We start from the raw sequence: 27938 nt of genomic DNA on the forward strand, positions 1-27938 counted from the left end.
TTCGAGTCATGGCGTCACCAGATGGCTTCTCAACGCGGATTTAATGTCGTTGATTCCAGTTCCAGATATCGCGGACAAAAACGAAAACTAAAAACTGAAGGTTTGCGTTGCAAACAAGGCCTTCTCTTCCAACACATGGGCTACAGTTGCGATGCGCTATGACTGCACAGTGCCATATTTACGCATTTGTAGGTTACAACAAAAATAGTGAATATTATGGCAGGCTACTACAAACAGAGCTGCACAACCTGTATGATTGTTCTTGTGTTTCGCATTCAAACCGCTGTGAGAAGAGAAAGTCGAATCAGTTCAATAATTATGGCATGCATTCATGTAGCACCTTTCCTCTAAAATGTTTTACAGTGAAAGATACTTTACACTCACCGAGCACTTTATTAGGAACATTTTTTACTTTATTACACCTACTTATTCATGAGATTATCTAATCAGCCAATTGTGTGGCAGCAGTGCAATGCATACAATCATGCCGATGCGGGTCAGGAGCTTCAGTTAATGTTCACATCAACCATCAGAATGGGGAAACAATGTGATCTAAGTTACTTTGACCGTGGAATGATTGTTGGTGGCAGACAGGGTGGTTTGAGTATCTCATAAACTGCTCTCTAGAGTTTTCAAAGAATGGTGCAAAACTAAAAAAATAAAAAATCCAGCATGCAGAAGTTCTGTAGACAGAAACGCCTTATTAATGGGAGAGGTCAGAGGAGAAGGACCAGACTGGTCAAAGATCACAGGAAGGTGACAGTAATGCAAATAACCACACATTACAACAGTGGTACGCAGAAGAGCATCTCTGAACACACAAGGCATCATAATAAGTGGATAGGCTACAGCAGTAGAAGTCTAAAAAAAGTAAATAAAAAAATTAATTAAAAAACCCTAATAAAGTGCTCAGTGAGTGGATATAACTTTCGCCTGGGCGATGCATGCTGTCATTCTGCACCAGAGCACACACTCTCACCACCCTTAAGCTGCGGTGGAGGGTATTAGTGTGGCAGTTAAACTGGGGGATGATTTTGTGGTCGTGGGTGACAGACCCACCATTGGCATTTGACAGACACCAGGGATTTTCCCACTCTCCCCATTAAGTGCCATGGGATCATTAATGAGCCAGTGAGTCTCAGTTTAACGTTATCTGAAAGACGGTGTCTCTTACCGAAGTGCCCCCCTCCATGCACTGGGGCAGTGCGTTTCAACTGGACCAGAGGGATGAGCGCCCCCTATTGGCCAAACACCACTTCCTGCAGCAATTTAAAGTTCCCAGGTTTCCAAGTAATGGCCAAGCCCGCACGGGTTTAGCTCCTGCCAGATGGCAAAAGCAGGATGTGCTGCATAATTACACAGCTTTGCCCTGGAGGGTACGGTTGTCCTCGTAGCGCCAAACAGGATAATTACCAGTGTGAATCTAAGCTAAGAGTAGGGACCCACCCATGCAGTGCTGCATTAGTCAAGATCATTCTGGATGGAACGGCTCAGTTGTTTTTTTTGGACCTCCTGTTCTGGTGCCGAATATAATACTTTTTTGGGCACCCTCTTTTTTAGTAGTCTGAGTTCATGTCCCGAGTCAAAGTTTGGAAATAATTTGCTTGTAAAAGCAAACTGTGTAATTGTGGTATTTGACAGAGGCCAACACAACCACACTAATGGGACAAACTGCTCAGTTACATACAAATTAATATATTGGAAAACAAAAATTTTTATATTGTAGAATGTAGTTTTTTGTTGTGAGCATGAAAAGATACACAAAACTACTTAAAGTAGTTTCTCTTCATTCTGGTCTTCCATCGGACTATTGGAGTATAGATCGTGTCTAGACGGTGACCACGATTTCAAGTTTTTGCATATCTAGCCTCATGGTCACATAATAGCACACATTTGCAGCACACACCAATTCAGGCTATTGTTTGACGCAGCAAGTATTGATTTAGAAGTGGAGAGGTCATATTACACCAGGGTTGCACAACTCTGATCCTGGAGGGCCAGTCTGCGTGCTGGTATTTGTTCAAACCAATAACTGTTTTAGTTTCTGACAGCTCTATGAACTGGGTCACTCCCGTACTGGCAGACAATAAACTCTGTAGGGTACACTGCTTAAACTGTTGTGCACCCCGGTGTCACACAGATAAGAATGAATAACCGATGCTTTCTACATCAACTTACTCAGCGCTTTAAACATAGCATGTAGTAACAAAATGGCTATGAAGCAAAATCAAAATATGAGAAGAACAGTAAAATGATTCCCTCAACTAAAAAGATTAACACAGTATTATATTTAAAAATGAGAAACGCTATGATAAAAATACAAATTAATGAATACATTTTTCAGTAAGTGGCAGGCGCAACTAAATGGGCAAAGTCTTTATTAACTGTAAACATTTGTGAAACTTGTTTTCTTAGTCCTGTGGCCTAATCCATTTCTGGCCAGTTACAACGGATCGCTCCCATTTTCTGTTATAACGGCATTTCAATTATCAGAATGAAGTCAGCCGTGACAGTGGAGCAATATAATCTTCCCGCACAAAGCCAGTGAACGGACACTTCTGGTCCCTCTGCACCAGACCGTTTCTGCCACAAAAACCCACAGGGGCACACATGTCATTTCTTCACTGTGCAAGCAGGTTTTTTCCCCTCCAATTCAAACTGTTACCATGGAAATATCATTCATAACTCTGTAAGGCACACTTGCTGTGTAGATGGGCAGCCAGTAGCCTAGTGGTTATGGTACAGTCCCCTCTAAACGTTTTGGAACAGCGAGGCCAATTCTTTTGTTTTTGCAATACGCTCAATACCTTTGGGATTGAGATGAAAAGATGAATGAGAGGAGAGTTCAGAATTTCAGCTTTTATTTCCTGGTACTTACACCTAGACGTGTTGAAACGTTTGAACATAGCATCTTTGGTTTCAGACCACCCAATTGCTAGGTGAGCAAAAGTATTTGAACAGAGAGTATTTAAGTTAATGAAAAACACTTAATATTTGGTAGCATATCTCATGTTTGCAGTAATGCATCAAGCCTGCGACTTACTGACATCACCAAACTGTTGCATTCTTCCTTTGTGATGCTTTTCCAGGCTGTTACTGCAGTCTCTTTCAGTTGTTTGTTTTTTTTTTGGGGGGGGGGGTTCCCTTTAATCTCCTCTTCGGGAGGTGAACTGCATATTCAATTAGTTTAAGGTCTGGCGATTGACGTGGCCAGTCTAAAACCTTCCACTTTTTCTCCCTAAAGAAGTAATTTGTTGTGTTGGCAGTGTCATTGTCTTGCTGCATGATGAAGTTCCTCCCAATTAGTTTGGATGCATTTCTCCATAAGTTGGCAGACAGAATGTTTTTATAGACTTCTGAATTCATCCTGCTGCTACCATCATGAGTTATAAACATTAGTGAGCTCACACCAGAAGCAGACATGCAAGCCCAAGCCATGACACTTCCTCCACCAAGCTTCACAGATGAGCTCATAACTTTTGGATCATGAGCAGATCCCTTCTTTGGCCTTTCCATCATTTTGGTAGAGGTTAATCTTGGTCTCATCAGCCAGAATCTTTGTGGCTCATCTCTGTACTTCTTCTTTGATTGTTTGTGATGTCACTGACTGCCCAGTGGAGATTGTTTGTGATGTCACTGACTGTCCTGTGGAGATTGTTTGTGATGTCACTGATTGATGTTTTGGGGTTTTCTTCACAGCTGTCACAATGTTTCTGTCATCAAATGCTGTTGTTTTCCTTGGTAGGACTGATTTCTGCGACTCAGTATGCCAGCGGTTTCTTTTTCAGGATCAATGAATCAACAGGATCAATAGGTTTTTTAGGCTATCCCCAATGCTTGTGCAATGGCTCTGATTGATTTCCCCTCTTTTCTAAGCTTCAAAACGGCTTGCTTTTCTCCCAAAGTCAGCTATCTGGTCTCCATGTTGGTTCATCTTTTCTAACACAAACGCAGTCTTCACAGGCAAAAGCCAAGGCTAAAACCAAAAGCAGACATTCAGATTTATTTATCGTTTAACCAATCTTTTGCTCACCGAAAAAATTGGGTGGTCTGATACAAAGGTGATATTTTCTAAGTTGTTCAACAAATCTAGATAAAAAATAGAAATAAAAGCTGAAATTTGGATTGGTCATCTCACGGGCATCTCGATCTCAAACTCAATTGTCTTCAGTGTATAGCAAAAATAAAGGAATCGACCTTGCTGTTCCAATAGTTTTTGAGGACCCAGAAGGTTGGTGGTTCAAGCCCCAGTGTAGCCACGATAAGATCCACTCAGTTGTTGGGCCCGGAAGCAAGGCATTTCTCCAGGGGATAGTTTCCCCTGCTTAGTCTAATCATCTGTAAGTCACTTTGGATAAAAGTGTCTCACTAAATAACAAATTAGCATTGTTATTGTTATTATGACACACTTGGGAAGACTGATGTGCTGTGAAAAAGGGCAGGAGACCCAATGATCAAACTTTACAATCAGTTCTTCAATCAGTCCTAAAACTGAGGCGCACAACCTCGTTAACCCAGGGAAGCAGGGTTTCAGTCTGCAGTACTGGCCTCGTCTCAGGAACGGACTTTTACATCCTGGAGGACACTGCGAGAAACGCAAGTTATGGATGTAACGATGGTTCTACAAATTCTGGATGGTCGCCAGTGTGCCTAGTCACAGTATTAAAAAAATAAAAAATAAATTATGGGAAATTACCATAATAAATGAAGGAGGAGCAATTCATGGAGTGCGAGACTTTGTTCTTCTCAGATGTTCTCTAAAGTAAGAAACAGTAAAAAGTAAACAATAAAAAAACTGAAGCCCAAACACTGTCAATTTGCGCCAAAATAAGTAACATTTATTACACGCGGATTATTCCCCACATACAAATGCAATAAACAAATAAAATTCTGAACTCCCAAGCTACTTCCTTACCGAAGCTCTTAAATGTTTGAGTTACATCACACCATGTACAGGGTACTTTACCAATTTAATGTTAGCATCGTAAAACATTTTATGAAACGTTGCCTTATGATAGGTCTCATTGCTTGCAAGTGTAGCTCTTTTTGGGTTGTGAAATTCTTCATCACATTTGAAATGCATATGAGAATAGTAAACAAACATTTTTCTCTGTGAACCCAAACCAACAAAATAAATAAAGGGGAAGAAAACCTTTAGGGAACCCAACGGTGATGCATTTCTGCAGAAACTGTACCCGTTAGGTACGTGGTATGCATGTGTTAAAATATATATAATCCAACTCGTTTCACACTACCATCATTTCAGGGGCCTAACTGTACAGAAGAATAAACACGACAGAGACATTAAGCACTACCAGCTCTGAACCGTCAATTCTAATTTTACATGGAATACAGGATTCTCGGGCCCTTAATCATAAACACTGCATTTCTTATATAAACATTTCACGGCAACGGAACAGGAGATTGGGCATATTTGCAACTGGAGGTCATTCACATCTCCTTCATTATTATTCCTATATTATTTCTATAGATAAAATATATAAACATTAATTCATGTAATGTATTTGTTCTAATTCACATCTTACATGGATGAACTGACACCAGACGCACATAATTATGTTCTGACAGTGCTTTGTGCAGCGGTACGTACACAGAGCAGACATTCATTCTGAATTAAGGCTGATCTGCAGCAGCACGAGCCAGCCCTGAGACTGGAGTGCGTGCGCAGCGTTTGCTGTCTGAGGCACGTCGTACGGTAAGCAGATCAGGGACGTCGCCAAACGTACACTAGCCTCTCCGTTCCACTAGCCTCTCCGTTCCACCGCTCCCCTCCCCTCCCACTTCTAAACTCTCCCCACTCCCCTCCCCCCACTTTTTCCACTTCTAAACTCATCTGAACAAACACGAGAGCAGTTAAATCGGTAAAGCAAAAAAAACTTTGTATGTAAACATTCAAACAAAAAAAGAAAATGTTAAACTCAAGGCAAACGGAAGTACTCGAACACGTTTAGGAAATACATTTGAGCGCTGGACTGTGAATCAAACAAAACTGGGAAATTCGCTTGGCTTTTGCTCGAAGACCACTTTCTTACGGAGGGGGGGGGGGGATAAAAACTGAAGGCCTGTCAAATGTAACCAAGAAGCAGCTCTGAAAGACGTTCCTCTGAAAGACGTTCCTCCCTGTGAATCCAAACAGAATCCGCCTTCGCCGTCTAGTCCGCCAGTTTCTTTTCAATTATTGAAGACGCCCCCGACCTCACCCCCCACCCCCTCCCCCGACAACAAATCATTTATTCATCATCCCCCTCGTTTCACAGAGACTCAAAACTCCTGCGCAGGCTAACTGCTATTGTTGCTATTGCTAAGGTTAGTGGGAGAGGGAGGGCTGAAAGGTGGGGTGGGGGGGGGTATTCTCATGGCTCGGAGGCGGTGGCGGAGGCGGTAGCGGGGGGGTGCGAGGGCGAGGGGGCGAGCCGTCATGTGCAGGTCCCTCTCCAGGCCCGGTGCAGCTGCCGCAGGCACTCCAAGGCCCGCTCACTGATGTTCAGGGCGGGGTGCACCCTCCGCAGGCTCGACTCCCCGATCAGAGACAGGCCGCAGATCCCGAAGTAGGCGTGGAGGGCGTCTGGAGCGGGCGTGGGGGGGGGAAGGAGGGGGGCACAGTGAGCCAGGAGGAGAAGAACTAGGTCAGCCGTGTAGCACGGAGAAGCACCTGCTTCTGACAAGATTTTAGACCGTCGACGAGCACCAGACTACGCAGGGCCCGTTGCAGTCTGTACAATTCTGAACCCTGCCTCTGGCATGTGTACTGTTCTACCAAATGTTTAGTCATTTACAGAGGTAACTCAAGTCAGAAAAGCTTGACATTTCAGGTCTATGCATTCTATGGATACCTGATAGACTACTAATATTTGAGAGGTAAAATGTCACCTCAGGTTTCTTATTGTACATATAGTAAAGGTCTGTCTTAGATACCTTTAAAAGTATTAAAGGAAAAAATTGTTTCCATTACGAGATATTAGCCACCTTGAACAACATTTTTAGAGGATACTTAACTGGATAAAAAAGATGTTAAATTATTAAAACCGTAAAAAACACTTTCTCGTTTGAATCAATCTTGTTTTTTGACCAGGGTGCCGTTTTCAGTCCTCCACGTTACCGGAATCTTCTTTTCATCTCAGTAAGTCGAAGGAAACGCTGCTTGCAGAAAACCCTGAATGACTAGGCAAGCGTTTTAGAGCGATCGATTCTGAGGAGTATCGCAGCCAAATTGGTCTCTGGCCTTCTGGCGCTTTTCTTATAACCTTGACTGACATAACATGTGAAATGATATGCTCTGACACTTTCGAAAGAAGGAGCTCGTCCTGGACTTACGGGATTCGATTAAAATCGCGAGGGAAAGGGGCCACCATTTTGCAGGTAACAAAGCAAAATGTAATTTTGACGTGGAGTACCCCTTTAAGGAAACATTAATAATGTATTGCGACCCCTCTAAGGCAGTGTAAACTCTCAGGGGAGGCCTCTAAAAGGCTTTCAAGCTTAGGGCTCAGTGCACTAAACCAAATTATAATGAAAAGGGTAATGGATTGAAAACAACCAACAGACACCAGTAGAATCGGAGCAATTGCGAGATGCGTCTAATCCCCTTCGAAGAATGGCATGAATTTCTAGAAGATTCCTTGAAGAAAGACGCCGGTGTCTAGACTATTCAGCTCGCAAAGTCCCCCCTCAGCTGTTGACATTTGCCGTTTCGCAGATCTTATTTAACTAAATTCAGCTCGACTGTCGGGAAAAGAAAGCACCCATTCAGGGAAACGGATGAGTTTAACCGTCTCTTTTAAATCTGACGGGAGGAATCGCGCAGAACAACAAGCGGTTCAGGGTAACCGAACCCGGTTCTTCTCCGATGTCCTCGGGGGCCATTCTGGACAATGAGCTGATGAATTAAATATTCGCCCCATTCGGGGTGTGGGTTACGGAGCGGTTTCGGTTGACAAAGGCAAAATCGGCACGGATAAAAACCGCCCTTGTGCACGGCGCGTAACCTTACCTGGGTGACTGTCCGGCCATTTTGCGAAACCCCCCACCAAGCGGTCCTGAGTCGATAGGATGTAGCGCCGGTTCTTTTCAAAGTTAGTGTACTGGAAGACATCTAGGAGCTGGGACAATAGCAAAACCCAAATCAACACAACGGGCGAAATTTGAACGTGGAACAGGGTCGGACGCACGACAGAGTGCATGGAAAGAATGGCATGTCTGTGCACACAATGTGGGTACAGTCGAGTCTGAAGCTTGGTTTGGTACTGAATAGGGGGCCAAAAACCAAAACCATACTACCAAAAATTCTTTAATGTTAAGAATATCTAAGCCAAGTCTTCACTTTAAATCGGAAGCTGAGGCTTACGCCATCTTGCAACAATTGTATGGGCTTCACAGGAAAACCAGCCATTTTCAACTTTATTATTATTATTTTTCTTGAACATACTACAGGGCGATAATTTATGATTGCCCTTTAATCTAAAGCTAGCATGGTCAACAAAGTTAAGTGCAAGTGCTTCTCATCCCACCATTCAACAGGTCTCCTTCCAGGTGGAAATAACACATTAGCTGTTAAAAAAAAGATTTTTTTGTCGCAACTTGCCGCTCCAGCTAATCTGCAATGACTTGTAATAACTGATTTTTTTCACACGGACACACGGACACACGGACACACGGACACACGGACACACACCCCGATCCTCCACCTCAACATGAGAGGATCCAGTAACCCTGACAGGAGAAAGGAGAAGGTGCAGAGAGGGGGGGGGGGGGGGTTACCTCCAGGGTGGCGCCCACCCAGAAGGAGTAGCACGTGTCGACGGGCTTGTTGGGCCGTCCGTGGAAGCCGTTCTGCTGGCGCATGATGCACCAGCGCCGTATCCTGTTCAGCTCCTTCTCCGAGAACATCTCCTCCAGCTTTCCCATCAGGCACAGGGAGGCCACGGCACAGAACGTGGAGCCGCCTGCGTGTGGGGGGGGGGAGAGACGGCTCGCCTTAACCACAAACACGGCCCGCCAACAGGCCCCGTCAACGGCCTGGCCTTTCCAGCGACCCTGCGCCGCGTTAGCGCCCCGCTCGTCAAAACGCTACTGAGAAAGACGCCATTGAACTGCTGAAAGAATGTTCTAGAAGGCCTGCGATTCTGCCACCGAGGCAGCTTTGGGGAGGCCACACACACCAGGGGAGCGTCTGGCAGTCTCAGCGAACTGCCAAAAAAAATCTAAATCAGTTTCATTCGCGTGGCGGGGAAAATGGGAAGTTATAATTTTCCCTTTTTTTTTTTCTCCCTCCCTCGCAATGAGCTTGAAAAGCCTTGGATAAAAGGGATTCCGTAACGTGCCAAGAACTTATTAATCCTCACGGAGCCTCTCCCTTTGGCACCGGCTGTTGTATCCCTTATACACGGGAAGGTTGGAGTAAAACGAAACAAAAAAAGGAATTATGTCATTTCAATTCTGGAGCGGGATGAGACGAAGGGAAATCAAAGGTAGAGAATTTTGTCGATGAAGAATACTTTTTGGAATCAAAACATACACGAGGCATACATGCGTCCAGACAGACAGCCTGCTGGCGTGGTAATCCTCTGAAGTATAAAACCCTCTGATATATAGAGTCTGGACAAGAGAACAGCAACAAGAATGGCCAGCGCCCCAGGCATACTGCAAGACTTAACTTAAGTGCTGCAAATTCGCTCTGAGAACATCTTGGTCATAGCCTCACCTGTCTCTCTACACAGAGTAGCATGCATGCCTATCATAAGCCTGAGTAGTGTATATACATTACTGCATATACACTCCACTCTTATGGACTTGTGGAAAACATATTTAGTCTGTCCCCAAAGAAGTCCTACATAAGAAGAGACTAAGACTAAGTCAACCCCATGTTTCCCTGTTCAAACAATCAGAGTGCCTCTCAACAGTAGACCAAAACGCATTAGCCCTTTGAAGTGAAGGTTTTCACTCGTGTGACTTGTTCTTTTTCCACCATCTTGTTGTACTTTGTATCTTCATCTCGCTCAGTCCCATTGTATTTTTATCCATCTTGGTACTACATGCATTCACCAAATCCATCCATCCATCCATCCATTATCTGAACCCGCTTATCCTGAACAGGGTCGCAGGGGGCTGGAGCCAATCCCAGCATACAATGGGCGAATGGCAGGAATACACCCTGGACAGGTCACCAGTCCATCGCAGGGCACACACACCATTCACTCACACACTCATACCTATGGGCAATTTAGACTCTCCAATCAGCCTAACCTGCATGTCTTTGGACTGTGGGAGGAAACCAGAGTACCCGGAGGAAACCCACGCAGACACGGGGAGAACATGCAAACTCCACACAGAGAGGCCCCGGCCGACGGGGATTCGAACCCAGGACCTCCTTGCTGTGAGGCGGCAGTGCTACCCACTGCACCATCCGTGCCGCCTATTCACCAAATCGGTTTTCCATATTGTTTACCAAAGCAGTCATACCCATTATGCCTGGCTTCTAGTCTGACATACCCAACCTACTGACTCAGCCTATATTTACCTTGTGAACAAGAGATGATGTTCATGATAGACAACTGATCATTTATGTGAATTCCCCCGTATCCAAAGTGAGTTCTGTAGTTCTGTAGACCTTCGCTCTGCACTTATTGTATGTTGTGTAGGATGAAAGAATCTGCTAAAGAAATGGAATGTAAAAGTCCATGTTCCAGAACTCCATCACTTTCAATAAGTAGTGAATGTCACATCAGCATTACAAGGTTCACATTCCAATCACGTACTCGTGACCTCACCCCTTGCAGGGTGAGAAGTGCGATGGTGTCTTCTACACTCACCGTGCGATTCCAGCCCAGCTCCTTGACCAATACCGTTGTCATACGACTGCGTGAAAGGAAAAAGAAAAAGAAACGGTTAGCAACCCGCTTCAAAACAACCTCACATAATCCTGAATGAGGAAACAAGGCATTTTACACCATGACATCTGGGATAACTAAGATGAAATGAGCCTGGGGGTATACAGATTGCCCTGGGGGATGGGGTGGGGGGCATGTTGGTGCCTTGGCAACACCAGATGTGTGCCCTGCCTCCGGCACCAAATCGAGGCTTTAGAATTATTCCAAGGTTCCAACTGACATTTTTGACAAAAGCAGTGTTATAAATACATTCTTTCTAGGGCACTAAATATATGAGTGAAGTTTTACATAATGAATACAGTTTAAAAGTATGAAAAAATGCAACATTTATACAGTTGTATCTGCTTGGAGCCCATTCACTTTGGAATCTCTAAACCACTCAGAACGCAGAAAGAACCTTCCAATTCCAACATCAGGAAATCTGAATCGAGAGCGCTGAAGTTGCACGTTGCTCTCGTGAGCTCTCGCGAGTTTCCACAACAACACCCAGTGAAGGGCTGTTTCCTGCTCTTCATTAGCGCCCAGAGTTCTCTCACTAATGCCCACAGTTCTCTCACTAATGTCCAGAGTCTCACAGGAAGCAAACTGTCTACCTCACCGCTAAGCCTATGCCCAAAAGAGCAGATGGATCACGCCCTGAAGGGGCGGGGTCAGAGCTGCTGAACGGGAATAGACTGGTCGATTGTTGAGGCGACCGCGCCAAACGTGGAGTCCGAGAGGCACAATCCCACCTAAACTGAACGGGTAAGGAGATTACAGGCCCCCACAGGGGCTCTCCTGACTGGATCACCACGTTTATAGAGCCTGAGAGTAAATCGAGGAGCTTGGGGCTTTGTTTTTCGACCTTGCTGTCCGACCGCCTCCAGGACCGTGTCAGAGGGAGTCGCCAGTGTCCCGTAATCCACTGGATATGGGAGGCCAGGGGAGTGGATTACGTAATCCACCGTGGGATTAGGGAAAAAAACAACACCAAGGCTTTCGCTGCAGTTTCTGCATTCCCACACCGTGCTTACCAGGGTGTGTGTGTGTGTGTGTGTGTGTGTGTGTGTGTGAGAGAGAGTGAGTGAGTGTGTGTGTGCATGAGAGTGTGTGTGTGTGTGGGTGTGAGAGAGTGTGTGTGTTTGTGTGTGTGTGTAAGTATGTATGTGTGTGGATATGCGTGTGTGTGTGTGTGAGTGTGTGTGTGCGTGTGTGTGCATGTACGTGTAAGTATGTGTATATGAATGTGCATGTATGCGTGAGTGTGCGCATGTGTGTGAGTGTATGTGTGTGCACATATGTACGCATGTGTGTGTATGCATGCGTGTCTGTGCAAGTAGCACAGGGAGATCGTTTCATTCAACCTCCACAAGACCCATGTTACAACTAAGCACCGAACTATAACAAAAGTAAATCAAAATTACAATCAAAACAATTGTGGCCAATTAGAACTCTCCTCCCCCATCTCTCGAGTTTCAATATTTTTGTATTCATAATACGACCCATTATCGGTCACTGCGGCGCGGATAACGAGCTCCTCGGTCTCTTGGCCGCCCGGGCCAAATATAATCGAATCACAGCTGCTTTCAAGGACGTGCTCTGCTGATGCGCACTACGCCAGAAGGCAGAGTGCCGTGTCATCTCTCCTCCTTCCCGTCTACTTTCCACCGGCTGGCAAAGAGAAAGAGACAAGCGCTTCTCGTAAATAATAACTAGAACGCCGAATGAAATTATCGTCAGCGCTGGAGGTACTCCGAAAATGAAAGCGAAGGAAAAAAAAAAAAACCTTGAGAAAGGGTTACATTAACGACCGGGATTGCTTTCTTTCTCGGACCCGCTTTGAATATCTCGAACGTGACACCGCGTTGAATAAAGCCGACAGCCTTTATACGGCTTTTCTCCCGTTTTCAGAAGATTTCTGACGTAAGCGTGTGAGAAATGACAGGACGGTGCAGCAGTTGTCGGTGTCATCAATCCTGGGCAATGTTAACAGCCTGGCAGGAATATGGGTTTAGCCAGTGATCTGTTTGGTTGCCCAAAACCATACTTCACCTGTCATTATGTTAGCCCAGTGGGAAGGGTGTTTTTCTGCAAAAATGTAGCACGCCTCGATACAATCTTTACAACCCTGAACAGGCCACGTGTGCAATATATCGAAGTGACACATTTATAAACGTGAATCACAACTTAAGTACAGTAGCACTGCGGTTACTCTTGAATGGATGGTTTCATCTAACAGTCATTATGACATCATCTGCCAGCCCTATGAGGACCAAGCTGATTTATTCACATTGGTGCTGGTTCGTGCTACTCTTGTGTACTGTAACATTTGGTTGAGATGCACTAATGTCCCACCAAAAAACCCTTTCAGGTTTTACTGGCTGTATTAGTGGTCAGGGGGCTGGACTGGTGACCTGCTTAAAGTTTGAATCTAGGGCGGAACACAGCGAACACTTCCTTGAGCAAATTAAAGAACTTAACTTGCTTGAGTAAACATGGAGGTGTGGTGCTGTTTGTGAAAATACAAACAGTAAGCCAACTGGGATAAGTGTGTTTTAGACTGGTGGAAACCCGCATAAACACCAGCCCTCCAGGACCGGAATCACCCACCACTGCGACGAGCATTTCAAATTCCTCACAGCGTATCAACAACAAGGACTTAACTTGCTTCAGTAAACATGGACGTTTTGTTGAGGTGTGGTGCTTATGGACAGAAAATACAAACAGTAAGCCAAATGGGATAAGTGTGTTCTTAGCGAACGCCTAAAAACAAATCTACAAAGCAGCCTTCTTACATATCACGTGTGTGCGCTCTCATAAAGGGATGCAGTCTGGAGAGAAATGACAATGTACCAAAATCAAAATGGCGTCTCCAAGCGGCGCTTTTTACTTTATCTTTATAATCACAATGTCTGATTGAGATTAGAATCTCTTTAGGCACAGGGACACAATTGTTTGGGATTAATAAAATTGTGTTTAATGAAACACATATTTGTCATGTATGGAATGACGAGGGGGCAAATGCAGCTGCAGTCAGCTGCAGCTAAGGCCTGGCTCTGTGATGTTTAACCATGTCTTTCCCCTTCAGGAATACCATTCAAATATCATATTTTAACAACTAGCCACAAGCAATATTAACACCAGACCACAGGTGTTATTTAGGTGCTGCAAATATGTCTATTTCTAACTTATTTCGCTTCCGAATCCTGTCAGTGTTAGAACTGTGCAACACATTTAAAGACAATGTGAAATCAAAACTTTTTCCTCAATTTGGTCAACCCATATGAACCATTGAGGTACATATTCCATAAAATGAGAGAAATTGTAATGCTTGTGTATTTTCACAACAAGGAGTCACGGATGGAGTATTTTCCATCCGCTCCCTGGAAAACGTTTTGAATTTAGACGTCACCTGGTGGACGTGCACGTCGATCAAATGTCTGAAATGTCTTTCACAGGGTGGCACGCATTCTCCCCCCGCCTCATTAGACCTCAGTCAAATCCGCTCCCTGCCCTTCACAAATCCCTCCCGAAAGATTCGTTTGACTCTCTTATCGCGGAATCACATATCCGTTTCACCGTAACTGAAAGGCTCAGGACAACAAAGACGCAAGTCTTCATGGCAGCAAAGCCAACAACCTACCTGCACAAAGGTAAGCAATAAGGCTCATATCCACTTCCATGTTTCCTGCCAGCTTCTTAATTACTTAATTAGCCCTAACATTACACATTTAGACATCTTAGCAATATTTACTGATAAGCATACAGTGCATCCGGAAAGTATTCACAGCGCTTCACTTTTTCCACATTTGTTATGTTACAGCCTTATTCCAAAATTGATTAAATTCATTTTTTTCCTCCAAATTCTACACACAATACCGCATAATGACAACGTGAAAAATGTTTTTGCAAATTTATTAAAAATAAAAAACTAAGAAATCACATGTACATAAGTATTCACAGCCTTTGCCATGAAGCTCAAAATTGAGCTCAGGTGCATCCTGTTTCCACTGATCAACCTTGAGATGTTTCTACAGCTTAATTGGAGTCCACCAGTGGTAAATTCAGTTGATTGGACATGATTTGGAAAGGCACACACCTGTCTATATAAGGTCCCACAGTTGACAGTGCATGTCGGAGCACAAACCAAGCATGAAGTCAAAGGAATTGTCTGTAGACCTCCGAGACCGGATTGTCGGAGGCACAAATCTGGGGAAGGGTACAGAAAAATTTCTGCCGCTTTGAAGGTCCCAATGAGCAAAGTGGCCTCCTTCATCCATAAATGGAAGAAGTTTGGAACCACCAGGACTCTTCCTAGAGCTGGCCGCCCGTCTAAACTGAGCAATCGCGGGAGAAGGGCCTTAGTCAGGGAGGTGACCAAGAACCCGATGGTCACTCTCTGTCAGAGCTCCAGCGTTCCTCTGTGGAGAGAGGAGAACCTTCCAGAAGGACCACCATCTCTGCAGCAATCCACCAATCAGGCCTGTATGGTAGAGTGACCAGACGAAAGCCACTCCTTAGTAAAAGGCACATGGCAGCCCGCCTGGAGTTTGCCAAAAGGCACCTGAAGGACTCTCAGACCATGAGAAACAAAATTCTCTGGTCTGATGAGACAAAGATTGAACTCTTTGGCGTGAATGCCAGGCGTCATGCTTGGAAGAAACCAGGCACCGCTCATCACCTGGCCAATACCATCCCTACAGTGAAGCATGGTGGTGGCAGCATCATGCTGTGGGGATGTTTTTCAGTGGCAGGAACTGGGAGACTAGTCAGGATTGAGGGAAAGATCAATGCAGCAATGTACAGAGACATCCTGGACGAAAACCTGCTCCAGAGCGCTCTTGACCTCAGACTGGGGTGATGGTTCATCTTTCAGCAGGACAACGACCCAACCCAGCAAGATATCAAAGGAGTGGCTTCAGGACAACTCTGTGAATGTCCTTGAGTGGCCCAGCCAGAGCCCAGACTTGAATCCGATTGAACATCTCTGGAGAGATCTGAAAATGGCTGTGCGCCGACGCTCCCCATCCAACCTGATGGAGCCTGAGAGGTGCTGCAAAGAGGAATGGGTGAAACTGCCAAAAGATAGGTGTTCCAAGCTTGTGGCATCATATTCAAAAAGACTTGAGGCTGTAATTGCTGCCAAAGGTGCATCAACAGAGTATAGAGCAAAGGCTGTGAATACTTATGTACATGTGATTTCTTAGTTTTTTATTTTTAATAAATTTGCAAAAATTTCAAAAAAGCATCTTTCATGTTGTCATTATGGGGTGTTGTGTGTAGAATTTTGAGGAAAAAAATGAATTCATTCTATTTTGAAATAAGGCTGTAACATAATAAAATGTGGGAAAAGTGAAGCACTGTGAATACTTTCCGGATGCACTGTATGAAGGACAGCAGAAGACTGTTCTTATATCAATACGCAAAATGTTCTACTGTGACCTATAAGTGAACCAGTGTTGGTGTACACATCCAATTCTCTCATTTAGCCAGGGCGACTGGTGGAAACCATAATCCATAATCATAATCGACAATAACCATAATCGACAACAAGGACCCGTCTCGACGCGTTATCTAGTTCACAGCAGGGAATATGGTGTGAACTGAAGGAGCATCAACACGCACGTGTAGTACAGACACAGACACAGCATAGAGTACAGACTCAGCGCGGAGTACAGACTCAGCGCGGAGTACAGACTCAGCGCGGAGTACAGACTCAGCGCGGAGTACAGACTCAGCGCGGAGTACAGACTCAGCGCGGAGTACAGACTCAGCGCGGAGTACAGACTCAGCGCGGAGTACAGACTCAGCGCGGAGTACAGACTCAGCGCGGAGTACAGACTCAGCGCGGAGTACAGACTCAGCGCGGAGTACAGACAGAGTGTAGTAGACGCGGTTACCCTAGCAAGAGTCCGTGTTGCGGTCGGGCCTTACCATGCTCCGGCGGACGTAGTCGATGGCTTTCTTCACGTCCATGCCAGACCAGTCGTCCAGCATGTAGCAGATGCAGGAGGCACAGTACACAAACCGCATGTCGTTTTCGCTTCCCTCCGGGACGGCATAGAAACTGAAAACAAAGAAGAAGAGAAGAGGAATCAGCTCCCCTTCCCCGTGACTCTCAAATACTGCACTCTCACCTTCCCCCCTCTCTGATATCATAATAATCATTCATTAGCATTGAATTACAGAGCATTATTGAATCAGAGTTATTTGAATGTAGTTAAATGCGTGAAATTGGTCATTTTCACGCATTTTGTATTTGTATTTCCGAATCAAGCAATGACTATGAGGGAAAATTCACATTGCTTGCATTTATTTAATGTTTTTTTTTTAACAAACATATAATGATTCAAGAAAATTGACACAATCTGCCAAAATGACAGCATACCAAGCAGTTGTTTTGGTTCAAAAGATTAAAAAAACCTTACAGATTCCCATACCTATTCCCAGAGGTTTAGTGTTGCCAGCATTAAGTAATTTATTTAACCACAAAATTGTCCACATCTTAATTTATAGTCTGGAAAAACTGGAAAAATAATTCAGGAACTACTAATTAGGATGCATCTACATTTTTTATCTTCGGGGCATATATGCTCCCCGGAAAAAATGGTTAGCGTAGAGCCCAACTGTGTATACCGCAAACTAACAATTTTCTTAATTAAAACTATCAGCGCTAGTGCCAACCAAAATAGTAACAATAAACAAATCTCTAGTGCTGAAGTGTACTTTGCGGTCACTGGGGAAACGGCTTCGTACAGCCTTTCTGAGTCACCAGTCACACAGCTCACAGATGGAATATATATATATAGAAATGCAAACTGTAGCTGTCTGAGCACGGCAGGTCGCTAAAGGTCAGCTAAGCTGTCGTAGCGCCTCATTTCAACGGCTCTGCCTGCGTTCAGCGCTCTCCCTGCCTCCTGAACGCCGTGAGGCCTCAACTACAAGTGCAGGATGAAGAAACAATACCGTCGTTCAGAAAGTTCTGGAAGGCGGCGCGCGTTTGACGACTCATTCGTGGGTGGATTGGATCGTCCCTGAAGGGGAAAGCCGTTGCTGTGACCAAAACTGGCCGGTTCGTGTACAGCGCTGACAGCGCGGATGACCCAATTTGCCCCATGGGCAATTGTTCTACTCATTGGAGTGTGGAGGAGTGGGGGAGGGGCAGCGTCCACAAACAAGCCTGCTTCGTTATTTTCTCTTCTTCACTTCCACCTTATTTCCTTCATCCATTTCCAGGCCATCCATTTCTAACTGATATTTTGACAAAAATGAACCCGTTTCATGGATACGTTGTACAGTGGGCAATTTGAAAGCATTGTGATATTGTACATTCAGAGTACTTTTAGGGTGTCCGTCATTTTAATTTGCGAAGTAATGCCCCGCCTTTCCGTTTTGCTTTATTAAAATGGGAAAGCCTTGAAGCTCACCATCTCAAAACTACTCAGAACACAGACAGAACCCGATAATTCCAACGGCAACAATTTGTTCTTCTTCATCCTGTGCCAGCTGAGGGACGGCGGTTGTGAACAGGAGAGCGCCCCCTACCTGCCGTCCTCCAGCTGCAGGGCCTTCAGACCGGACAGGCAGGCCTCCTTGTTGACCCGGCCCAGGTCGTCTCCCAGGATGACCAGGCAGGCCAGGCCGGTGTACGTCATCGCGATGTGACCGCTGTCATACGGGTGGGCTGTTCCGGGGCCCTGGGCAAAAAGGGGCTTGATTTTATTTATTTGTTTATTTTTTTTAAAGGACTTACCGTCTTTAGCAATACCTTTGGTAACCAACTCGACTGCAGAAAGCAAGTCAATCTCTACAAGTTATTTAGACTTCAAATCCTATTTCCAATACTTTTCTCCGAAACAATTACATATAAGGGAAGACATTTTGACTAATTTCAAGATTTGCCAATGGGGTAAGAAAATATTACTTAAAAATATTTAAAATATTACCTTTCAACAAACTACTTGAAAGAAAAAAAAGAAGAAAGATTTGAAATCTCATTATAAGACTAAAATACTAAATTATTTTATTTTTTAAATGTAAAATACCTGCTAAAGAAAGATTGAAGAAGCTCTGTGAAAAAATCTGTGATGGAATACAATTTGATTTTCATACTTTGCTTGCATAAAGGATCACTGATATACTGGCCATTCTTGCAGACATTTATATGAATCCTCACTAAATGTAAATAATTCACCAATTTTGTATGATGTGAAAGTAGCAGACAGCCCATCTTTTTCAAAGGAAAAGATGTGAACAACTCAGACATATCACTGCATTGGGCAGGGAAGCATAACAAAATTGAACAAAAGGTCCATTGACACGGCGACAAGAACCGGGCAAGTGAAGACATGGAAAATAAACACAATAGATTCTTCTCTCAGCTCGGAAAAAGTGAGCAAATGTGAAACAAGAACTGAACTGTTCAAGCCAGATCAAAAACAGAGCAGATCTGATGGGATGACATCACGGTAAAAACTGGTGATTTCATTTGACTGTCCATTTGTTCAGTGCAGCCCTGCGGTGTGTAAAACCAATAAACCTAAATCTGAAAGTAAATCTACTCAGTAAAAGTAAATCAAAGCACACCTTAACATTCCGATAAATCCGTAAATCAATTTGTTATGTACAGTACAGGTCTCTAGTGAGTGCTGTCGCTTTTTAAACAAATTAGCAATGTTCCTTCTCGTTTAAAGGAGTAACATGGTGGTTGAATGTGACACTTGCCAGTTGTCTTTAGGCAACAATAAAAGAAAGGTGCATAATTTTATTATTGTATTAATATTACTCTGTCATTAAAATATATTTTAAAAAAGATTTTTCTACAGCTAAATTTCCCACTACAAAAGTTCACCCAAATTATCTGGGCATGGTAATGAGAACTTTCATTTAGCTATGATGTGCCCCCACTTTCCTGTGGGTCAGGAGTTATAGTGGAGCGATAAGTGGACCTCATGAGACGTACTACTTGGGAGAACATTCTCAACCGGTTGAAAATAGGACGATACATTTAAAATGCTGACTTCTCCAAAATTAAGAAGAGACATATTTAATACTTTCATCGTGTTTCTTCAATGCCCTCTTGTGCAAATTGCATAGAAGAAAATGTGAGCAACCACCATCGTTACTTTAAGGAAAATAGCACACTGACATTAGGCTTTAGGACACAATGGCCAGGACAAAGGGAACGTGTAGATTCATGAGGAAAGACAGGAAAACAGTACCTTGGAGGGGTCGTATGGAACTCCTAAATGTGATGACCCTCGGAACCCACAGCGACCGAGGTTAGATTCTGAAAGGAAACCGAAAACAAAACACAAACCGTAGTATACCTGGTGTTTGAGGAGGGAGGGTACACAATGATATACATCACTGCTGATAATACAATGGAACAGAGAGGGTACATAATGACACACTCAGCATGGGTACATTTTGTACTCCCATGAATAAGGTTTGATATAAAATGTAGGTTCCCGTATTCCTGCTATGCCTCATAGATATCTGTACCAGACCCTGACTGTGTTTAACTGGCTATGGCAGTGATTGAGTAACTGTCGCATACTAATGCGAGCTGTGCGCTGGAGGTTTTGCCGGATACGGTGTGTGCGGCCCAGGTTTTGGATGGCGCGCGGGCTTACGGATGCTAAACAGCCTGCCTTATCCTCTGAAGCCACAAAGCCGCCTGTTTTGTTTGCCGTCTGGCAGGCTGGGAAATTCTGAATTTGCTGCCGCTGCCTTATCTCGGGCACCTGGTGGCCTCGTGAGCACTTCCTTCAAGCGACAGCATCTTTAATGGTCTCGCCCGTCGCAAAAGTGAAGTGTTGAAAATCGAATTTGGTATGTTTGAAGCGCAAAACATAGCAGAGGAAGCTTTTTTTTTTAATGGGGGACTGATGCAGTAAGCACAGTCACAATCGAAGCTCTGGAGTTCTGCCGTTTTGCTCAACCAACAGACCTGCCTTCTACCTTTTTTCTAAACCAATCTCTCAGAGGGTATGAAATTTAGTGGGGAGTGCAATGGCTGTGGATTAGCCGTCGACTCACAGTCAGCAGTGTGTGTGTGTGTGTGTGTGTGTGTGTGTGTGTGTGTGTGTGTGAGAGAGTGAAGGTGTGCGCACAGAATGTATATCTGAATATACAACATTTATTGTGACTGTTATTTATTTCAGTTGTATTGTCTATCGACACCTCTGTTACTATGCAGAATTTTAGGCCTTGATGCGGCCTTTTATCAAATACAAAAAAATATCTATGGCCCCATTCTCAACCCTGCCTGCCCACACCCCCAAAATAATTCTGCCCCTGAGCAGAAGCGGCCCGAGGAGTTTTTAGAATAACAAATATAAGTGGACAAGCAGGGTACGGGGCAGAACTGAACACAGACCAAGGTTGTCAGTGTATCATACTAATGACTGGGCATGTTTGTTTTCTACTATTTTCAAAGTGAAAATCCTGCATAGTATGCCTTTAAACAGTTTCTTACCGAGATTAGTGTGATTCACTAGTAAAGTTTCACTCATGCAGGGGCAGGTACCAATCACTGAATTGTACACATTACAGGCAAACTGACATGAAATACGTGACAGCTGCGACATAGTTCCATGGAAATTTACCTATATGCCTACAGACTTACTCTATGAGAATGAAATACAATTAACCTGCACCGCTGTACGTTTAGGCAAACGTCGATGCTGCCACCTTGTGGCAACAGTTTATTATCGCACGTCACGTCTTCCATCTTGAAGTGAACCCACGGAGGGCTGCAGTGAGTCATTCAGCGGGGCGATACGTGCCAAAAAGAGCTAAAAGAAAAACAGCGACAGACTGAGCTGACGATACTGAAATGTATTTGACGAGCTTTTAACTTCCTTCTCATGATGCCCTTTTTCTGAAAATCCTGATTGAAGAGAAGCCCAGAATACCAGATGAAAATTTTCTTAAATGCTGACATATACTTGATGTTGCATTCAACATACAACTCACTCAATCATTTCCGACATTATTGGGACGGTATCAGGCACAGCTACATAATCACTCAACAGTACAAAAACACGATAATTGTCAAGTGTATTATGACGTGTAAGGCAATTTAGTACCAATAGCAGTCAACAGTAATGAAAGATATTGTGACTATAAACCAAATAACTAAATATTGAACATTGAACATTAAATAACTGCAAAAATACTTTGGCAAAAGTGGTATCAACACTGAAATAAAAGAGCTTATAACAAACTGGGTGGCACTGCCGATTTATGGCAAAGGTAAGGATGACTTTCAAACTGTTCTGATTACTGCTCAGATGTGCCACTTTGTCGCCTTGCAGAACTGCATGTGCAGATACATCACTCAGGTTCTATTACATCACATGAAGACGATGCTTACACACATCTAAATCTTTACACACTTACACGGACTGTTTCTTCAGTGATGCGAACTTCAATGCCACCTTTTTCTTTCGCTGAATATATGTATTTTGGGAATAGAAAATCATTAGGCTATAGAGTGTTCATGTCATTACGCAACTATGGCTGAGAATCCTACAGTATGTCATGATCCTACAGTATAGGTTGGAGTTGACCAGGGTGCCAGAGAGTAAATAAGCTGGTACACTCTCAGAAACAAAGGTACGAAATGTGCCCAAAAAGGTACAAATGCTTGTCGCTGGGGTGGTACCCTATAGGAACATAACTTTGGTACCCAAAGTGAACATTACTGAAAAGTGACCCTTGAACAAAAATGCACCTCCACCGTCACTTTATTTCAGAGAGTGTAACAATGACAAACCCGGCTACAGCCACAGGCTACCAGCTCTCGTCAGTGAGACATGTACCGCCCTCCAACTGGCTCATGTATGATTATAATATCGATCGCACCTCCCAAAGAAACATGGGCTGCAACTAGTCACTTTATAGCAGTGATAGTGATCTCTATACCCGAACAAAAGAACGTGCGATTTTGAGGTGGGCCTGAGGCTTAGGCCAAGAGGATAAGGTCAATGGATTCCAACCCTGGAAAAGGTCAATATCAGGGTGTGACAAGGGCGGAAATTATTCAATGACAATACGGAATGGCTCTAAGAGTTCACCAAGGGCATGGGGGTGGGGACCTGCTCAATGCCATTTTTTTTACATCCAGTTGATGAATATTATAGCAATCTCGCACCCCTGAGAAATTACCACATTTGACTAAAAAGATGTCCTTGGTTTTCCATGCAGAAAGGAGCCGCGAGACTTTGATTCGCTTGGAAAGTGTGCGGGGATGGGATTTGGAAGTGAAGAAGAATGAATAACTACACAACACACAGGCACACAAGAGAAAATTATATAAGCAAAAGTATAATTTGCATTCATTATAATAATGTACTGCATCTGCTCAACAGCTTTTAAAATGTGCCTGACAATGAGGAAGAATCACAGCGTTACAGTAGAGAGAAGCCCAGTCTGAAACAGCCAAACTGGGATTTTTCCAAAACACCAGGGAGCCTTCTTCTCTTTGTAATGGGTGTCATGGGATCTTTAACAATCATATTTCAGTCAGGGCCTTGCTTTAACAAACTTTCAGCAATAATATTCTCCCTCTGCACAGGAGACTTTTTCCATTAGGTCCAACAGATAAGACTGCCCCCTGGCATGCACACAAAGAATTGCATCTGAATAAAGCAGGCCCAACCCCCAGTTAGTTTCAACCATTGTCAGTTATGTGGTTTCAATCATCAACCAGGAGAAAACTACAGGGTGATATAGCTGTTGGTTGAGCAATATTTGAATCGGTCTCTATTCATCTTCGTATTCAATAAGTTGAAACCTATAGTTATCACCTCACAGGTAAATACACAATAATAATCCTGTTATCTCAAAGCCAGTTCCTAACATTTGAATGTTTGCATTAATATAAAATTGCATCAATGGCACTCCAGAGACAGACTTTCATTCAGTCAGGGAATATTACTTTTTGGTTAGTGAAACATTTCCGCTTCATTTTATTTTAAATGATTTTAAACTATTCCACCAAATTGCAGGCTGTGCCTTATTGTCCATTATTAAATAGGTATAGACTAAAACAGACTTTGTAGATTTGCTGACATCTCATACAACTCTTTCTAAATCTTTGCTGCCAGGATTAAGAATAATCTAACCAAGAAAATAAGAGACATTCTCTCCATCTGTTTTAAACAAAACATAATTGCATTTAATTGAGTACATCCACATACGTCTTTACATTAATGTAATGGCAACATATACAAGTCATCTGGAATTTGACAGTTTAATACATATTATAGCATATCCGGTATTAATCCTGTGCAAACCTGTTTTATGCAAGCTCCGTACCAGGGTTTGGGCCAAATCGTAATAATTGAATTGATTCCAAATCCAATAAATTCAATTTACATTTATTTAATTTGAAGTGCAATTTCTGCAATTCAATGACATTCAAAGAAATTATAGGCTACTCATTTACAGAACATGACAATGTCATTCATTTTCGAAAAAAATGCCTCCGTCAGCGTCTGAAAGCCATTTAGCCAACAAATGTGTTCCGTACCGTATCCGCATAATTTACAGCTGAATCGAGAGATACATTCAAAGGCAAAGGCAAAGAGTTTTAGTATCACATGCAAGACAACCTGAAAATAAGATATGCAGACTCTGATGATGTTCACTCATCACAGACTTCAAGAAATCATGGCATGCAAAGAATATGCAAGCAAATACAAAACACTATTTTATTTGACATTATGTTAATCTGTCTCAAACGTTGAAATGGGGGGGGGGGGGGGACTACATATAAAAAGTGCTGCAATTACTACATGGGTGGTGAAACCAAAATCTTTAACAAAAGCAGATAATCAACACTAGAAGACAAGTGTGGATTTCTCAACCAAACATCAACAATTCACAGTACAATTCAGAATCGGCATATCCAATCAATCCAAAAAATGTTATGGTTCACATAAGAATGAAATGCAGCTGCGCAGATGCGCAGATGCGTTTATATTTCATCAGAGGTCACAAGAGCCAATTCCTGGAGACAGGTGAAAGGTCAGACACTTACGGTCTTCTGTGGGCAGGACTTGCAGTGAGTAAATCCACTCGATCAGACTGGGCTTGTCTACAACATCCAGAGCATCCAGAACATCAAGGCCAGAAAGGGCAAAAAACACAATGGTCAACCTGAAAAGTGGAAGGACAACGTCATTACCAACACCAAAACGCAGGCACCTAAAATAAGTCCTGTCAGTACATGATCTTGCCCAGCACAAGACATTCGCCATCTCTCTATTAGCAAAAGGCTATCCGTTTTTAGGTAAAACGTTGCAATTTTTTGCGGACTTTATCTTAACAGTTATTACAATTAACAAACACTATGGCAACAAATGTATATTAGCCCAGTTTGTACGGTTAGCTTTAGCTAATGAGCAGATTTACGTAGTTATCAAATTAAATCGTCGTTCACTTGTTTTTGGAAAAATATGGTGCAACTTACAAACAGTTTGCACCAAAATCTCACGTGTTTAAAAAACAGAAACGTTTTATTTAGGTAATTATGTAGCGAAACACAAATAAAGTAGCTGCAACTTAGTGGACAGGAAGGGTATGGTTACACGAGATTCCCCCGATTTTTTTGCGAGAAAGCAAATGAAATAGAAAGCTAACGTTATCACGCAGTTCTATTACTGACAAAACAGACAGGGCAGAACATTTTTGGACAAAAACTGGAACATGTTTAATGTTATTTTACAACGGTAAGGCGCCGCACTAGCGCAAGCATCCAGCTAATGGTAGAATCGTCGCGTATTTTGGGAGGATGCAGTGCTCGGGGTCAGCGGACACAGCAAAGCTAGCTATCAAAGATTGTGCATTAGCTGTAAGGTTAGTTACCTGCTGGTCTCCAATGAGGAATATCGCTCCGGTAATACTTGAAGGCATCTCTGGAAAAACCGTACATGGCGATCTTTTAGAAAGTCGATTTCTTCAAACTCGCCAAGTGAATTCTCCTCTTCCGCCATCTTTGAGTTTGAAAAACACTTCCGTTTACGTCGCTTCCGGTGTAAACAGGACGCTCCTCCAACTCTGAAAATACTACAAGCCGTTGCTATTTTATTGCTCAGAAAATATAATCAAGCATTATTATTTTATAATATATATAATATATAATATATGTAATATATTTATCCACATTTGCTGACCTGGAAGCCACAAGCCAGTCATCCTGGGGTCCACGTGAAACGTGCTTTACAACCCAAGAGGATTTTTTTAATGTAAACGAAATATATAATATTTAGAATAGGATCCTTACAATGTGATGTCATTAACAAGACAAACTAAAAGTAATAACGGAAAACAAAAGCAACACAATGGCAAGACAAAAAAACTAAAAAAAACCTGCCATTGACAAATAATATTTAAAAGCATTTTATCTTAGAATATAGAATACTAACTATTAAGTACAAGACACATTACAAACGTTCTCAATACGAAAGTGAAAGATTTGACCAGTCTTTTAAATACAACTTTCCCATGAGTAAGGCAAATATTTAGAGGCAGTGTATTCAACGAGGATACTGCCCTATATAAAAGTATTAGCTGTTGGGAAAGGTAGCATTAGCTGCACTTTACTGGCCCTTCTAGTGTTCTGCTGAGGAGTGTCAGAACAGTGTCCTGTCTGAATAAATATAAATAAAATCCACTGTTATGAATGTCAATGGTGGTGCTGAAAAATACAAGTAAACTGGTAGGTACTCAGCTAAAAGTTGGAAATAGACTTGAGTCTTTTTTGGTTCTTACAGAGTGTAAGCCAACCAGCCTTGTTTTGAGCTATTTGTAATTTCCAGGGTTCCTGATGCCCAAATAACTGAGCAGTAGTCAAGCTGACACAAAACCAAGGCCTACACCACATGACAGCACTGAAGGTGTCACATAGGAAGTGCATGTTCTAACAGCTTAAAACACATTTTAACGTCAAAAGCATAACATAGTTCTGTGGTTAAAAACCTTACTTGTCAAAGAGTTGTTCTGCTCCAGTGAAACGCACATGATACACGCAGTAGCAATATTACACAGAAATGTCAGTGATGTAGAAGCACTGGGGTTAGTTAACAAAATGAACTATTAACATGTTGGGAATAAAGAAAGCATATAAAATTATTACCCTGGGAGTCAAAAGGTTCACATAACCAGTGCAGACCCATTTTTGGTGTTCTGGTCATATTCCCATTCCCAGTCAAAGTTCATCAATCATAACATGGCCGTTAATCGTCTGCTGACGCATTTTCTCCAAACTGTCAGAATGCTCTGACTAACACGGGCTATTCCAGATTAACACCCATGCTTATTAACAGTCTGGACTGTGGACTAGTGGGATGTGTTGCCACACAACCACATGTCATTAATCATGTATGGGAGCCCTTCCACAGACCCCATTTCCTTCTAATGCAAAATGTCCTTATTTGACTGAGCCTGAGCTACTCTAACATTATACTGATACTGGACTAAACCAAGTACCAGGTACAGCTACTACAAGATTTCTTGTAATGTGATGCCTTCAATTAAAAAAAAGGTTCTCCCATTAGGAGGTAATTTTGCTCTTATTCCCAAAAAATATGATCAGTAATTTGGGTTAATCTCTACGGTGATGCAGTTTGTATTAGATTAGAACGTTTATTGGAAATGCAAAATCAAATTAGTTTGACAAATCCATACATTTCTCAGTTGTATTTTCAATTGATAAGTACAATTTGCGGATTCCTCTTTTCATATAGGTTTCAGTTTACACTTACATTCATACTCTGAAAGCTAGTCTTAATAAAGCAGTCTCTCGCATAACAGACAAAATAAAACTGAGATGATTGGCTGATGTACAGTAATACAGACACAGAACATTGTTGCATTAATATGTGTGATAAGGTAGTCAACCATCAGGCAAGGAAATGTTATTTTGGATTTCTTGCAGCAGAGCAGTATAGAGGAATGATCCACAGTACAGTAGGATATTTCATCAGCAGTTTGCATGTAATTTTATGAGATCAAATACATGTACAAAATACAATATTGATA

The 27938-nt window shown here is 42.9% G+C and overlaps 1 protein-coding gene across 1 annotated transcript; it reads right to left on the minus strand.

Moving 5' to 3' along the window:
* Positions 1-5819: 5819 nt before the first annotated feature.
* Positions 5820-25942, minus strand: pggt1b (protein geranylgeranyltransferase type I, beta subunit). The gene is made up of 9 exons (XM_061260729.1): positions 25764-25942; positions 24937-25055; positions 20108-20175; positions 18432-18583; positions 16821-16953; positions 10830-10875; positions 8779-8963; positions 8012-8120; positions 5820-6586 (listed from the first exon to the last, which is right to left on the minus strand). Exons 1-9 carry the CDS (start codon positions 25889-25891, stop codon positions 6438-6440), a joined length of 1089 nt encoding a protein of 362 aa, XP_061116713.1. The 5' UTR covers positions 25892-25942; the 3' UTR covers positions 5820-6437.
* Between the last annotated feature and the right edge of the window lie 1996 nt (positions 25943-27938).

The sequence above is a fragment of the Conger conger genome, chromosome 11 (assembly GCF_963514075.1).
Source record: "Conger conger chromosome 11, fConCon1.1, whole genome shotgun sequence".
Lineage (NCBI taxonomy): Eukaryota > Metazoa > Chordata > Actinopteri > Anguilliformes > Congridae > Conger > Conger conger.

What these genes read in the sequence shown, in the direction of transcription:
- pggt1b (XM_061260729.1), bottom strand. Translation starts at nt 25,891, where the DNA reads ATGGCGGAAGAGGAGAATTCACTTGGCGAGTTTGAAGAAATCGACTTT. An exon ending in TCCTCATTGGAGACCAGCAG is followed by an intron (nt 25,056 to 25,763) that starts GTAACTAACCTT and finishes TCCACTTTTCAG; the next exon opens with GTTGACCATTGTGTTTTTTG. An exon ending in CTGCAGCTGGAGGACGGCAG is followed by an intron (nt 16,954 to 18,431) that starts GTAGGGGGCGCT and finishes CTTTGTTTTCAG; the next exon opens with TTTCTATGCCGTCCCGGAGG.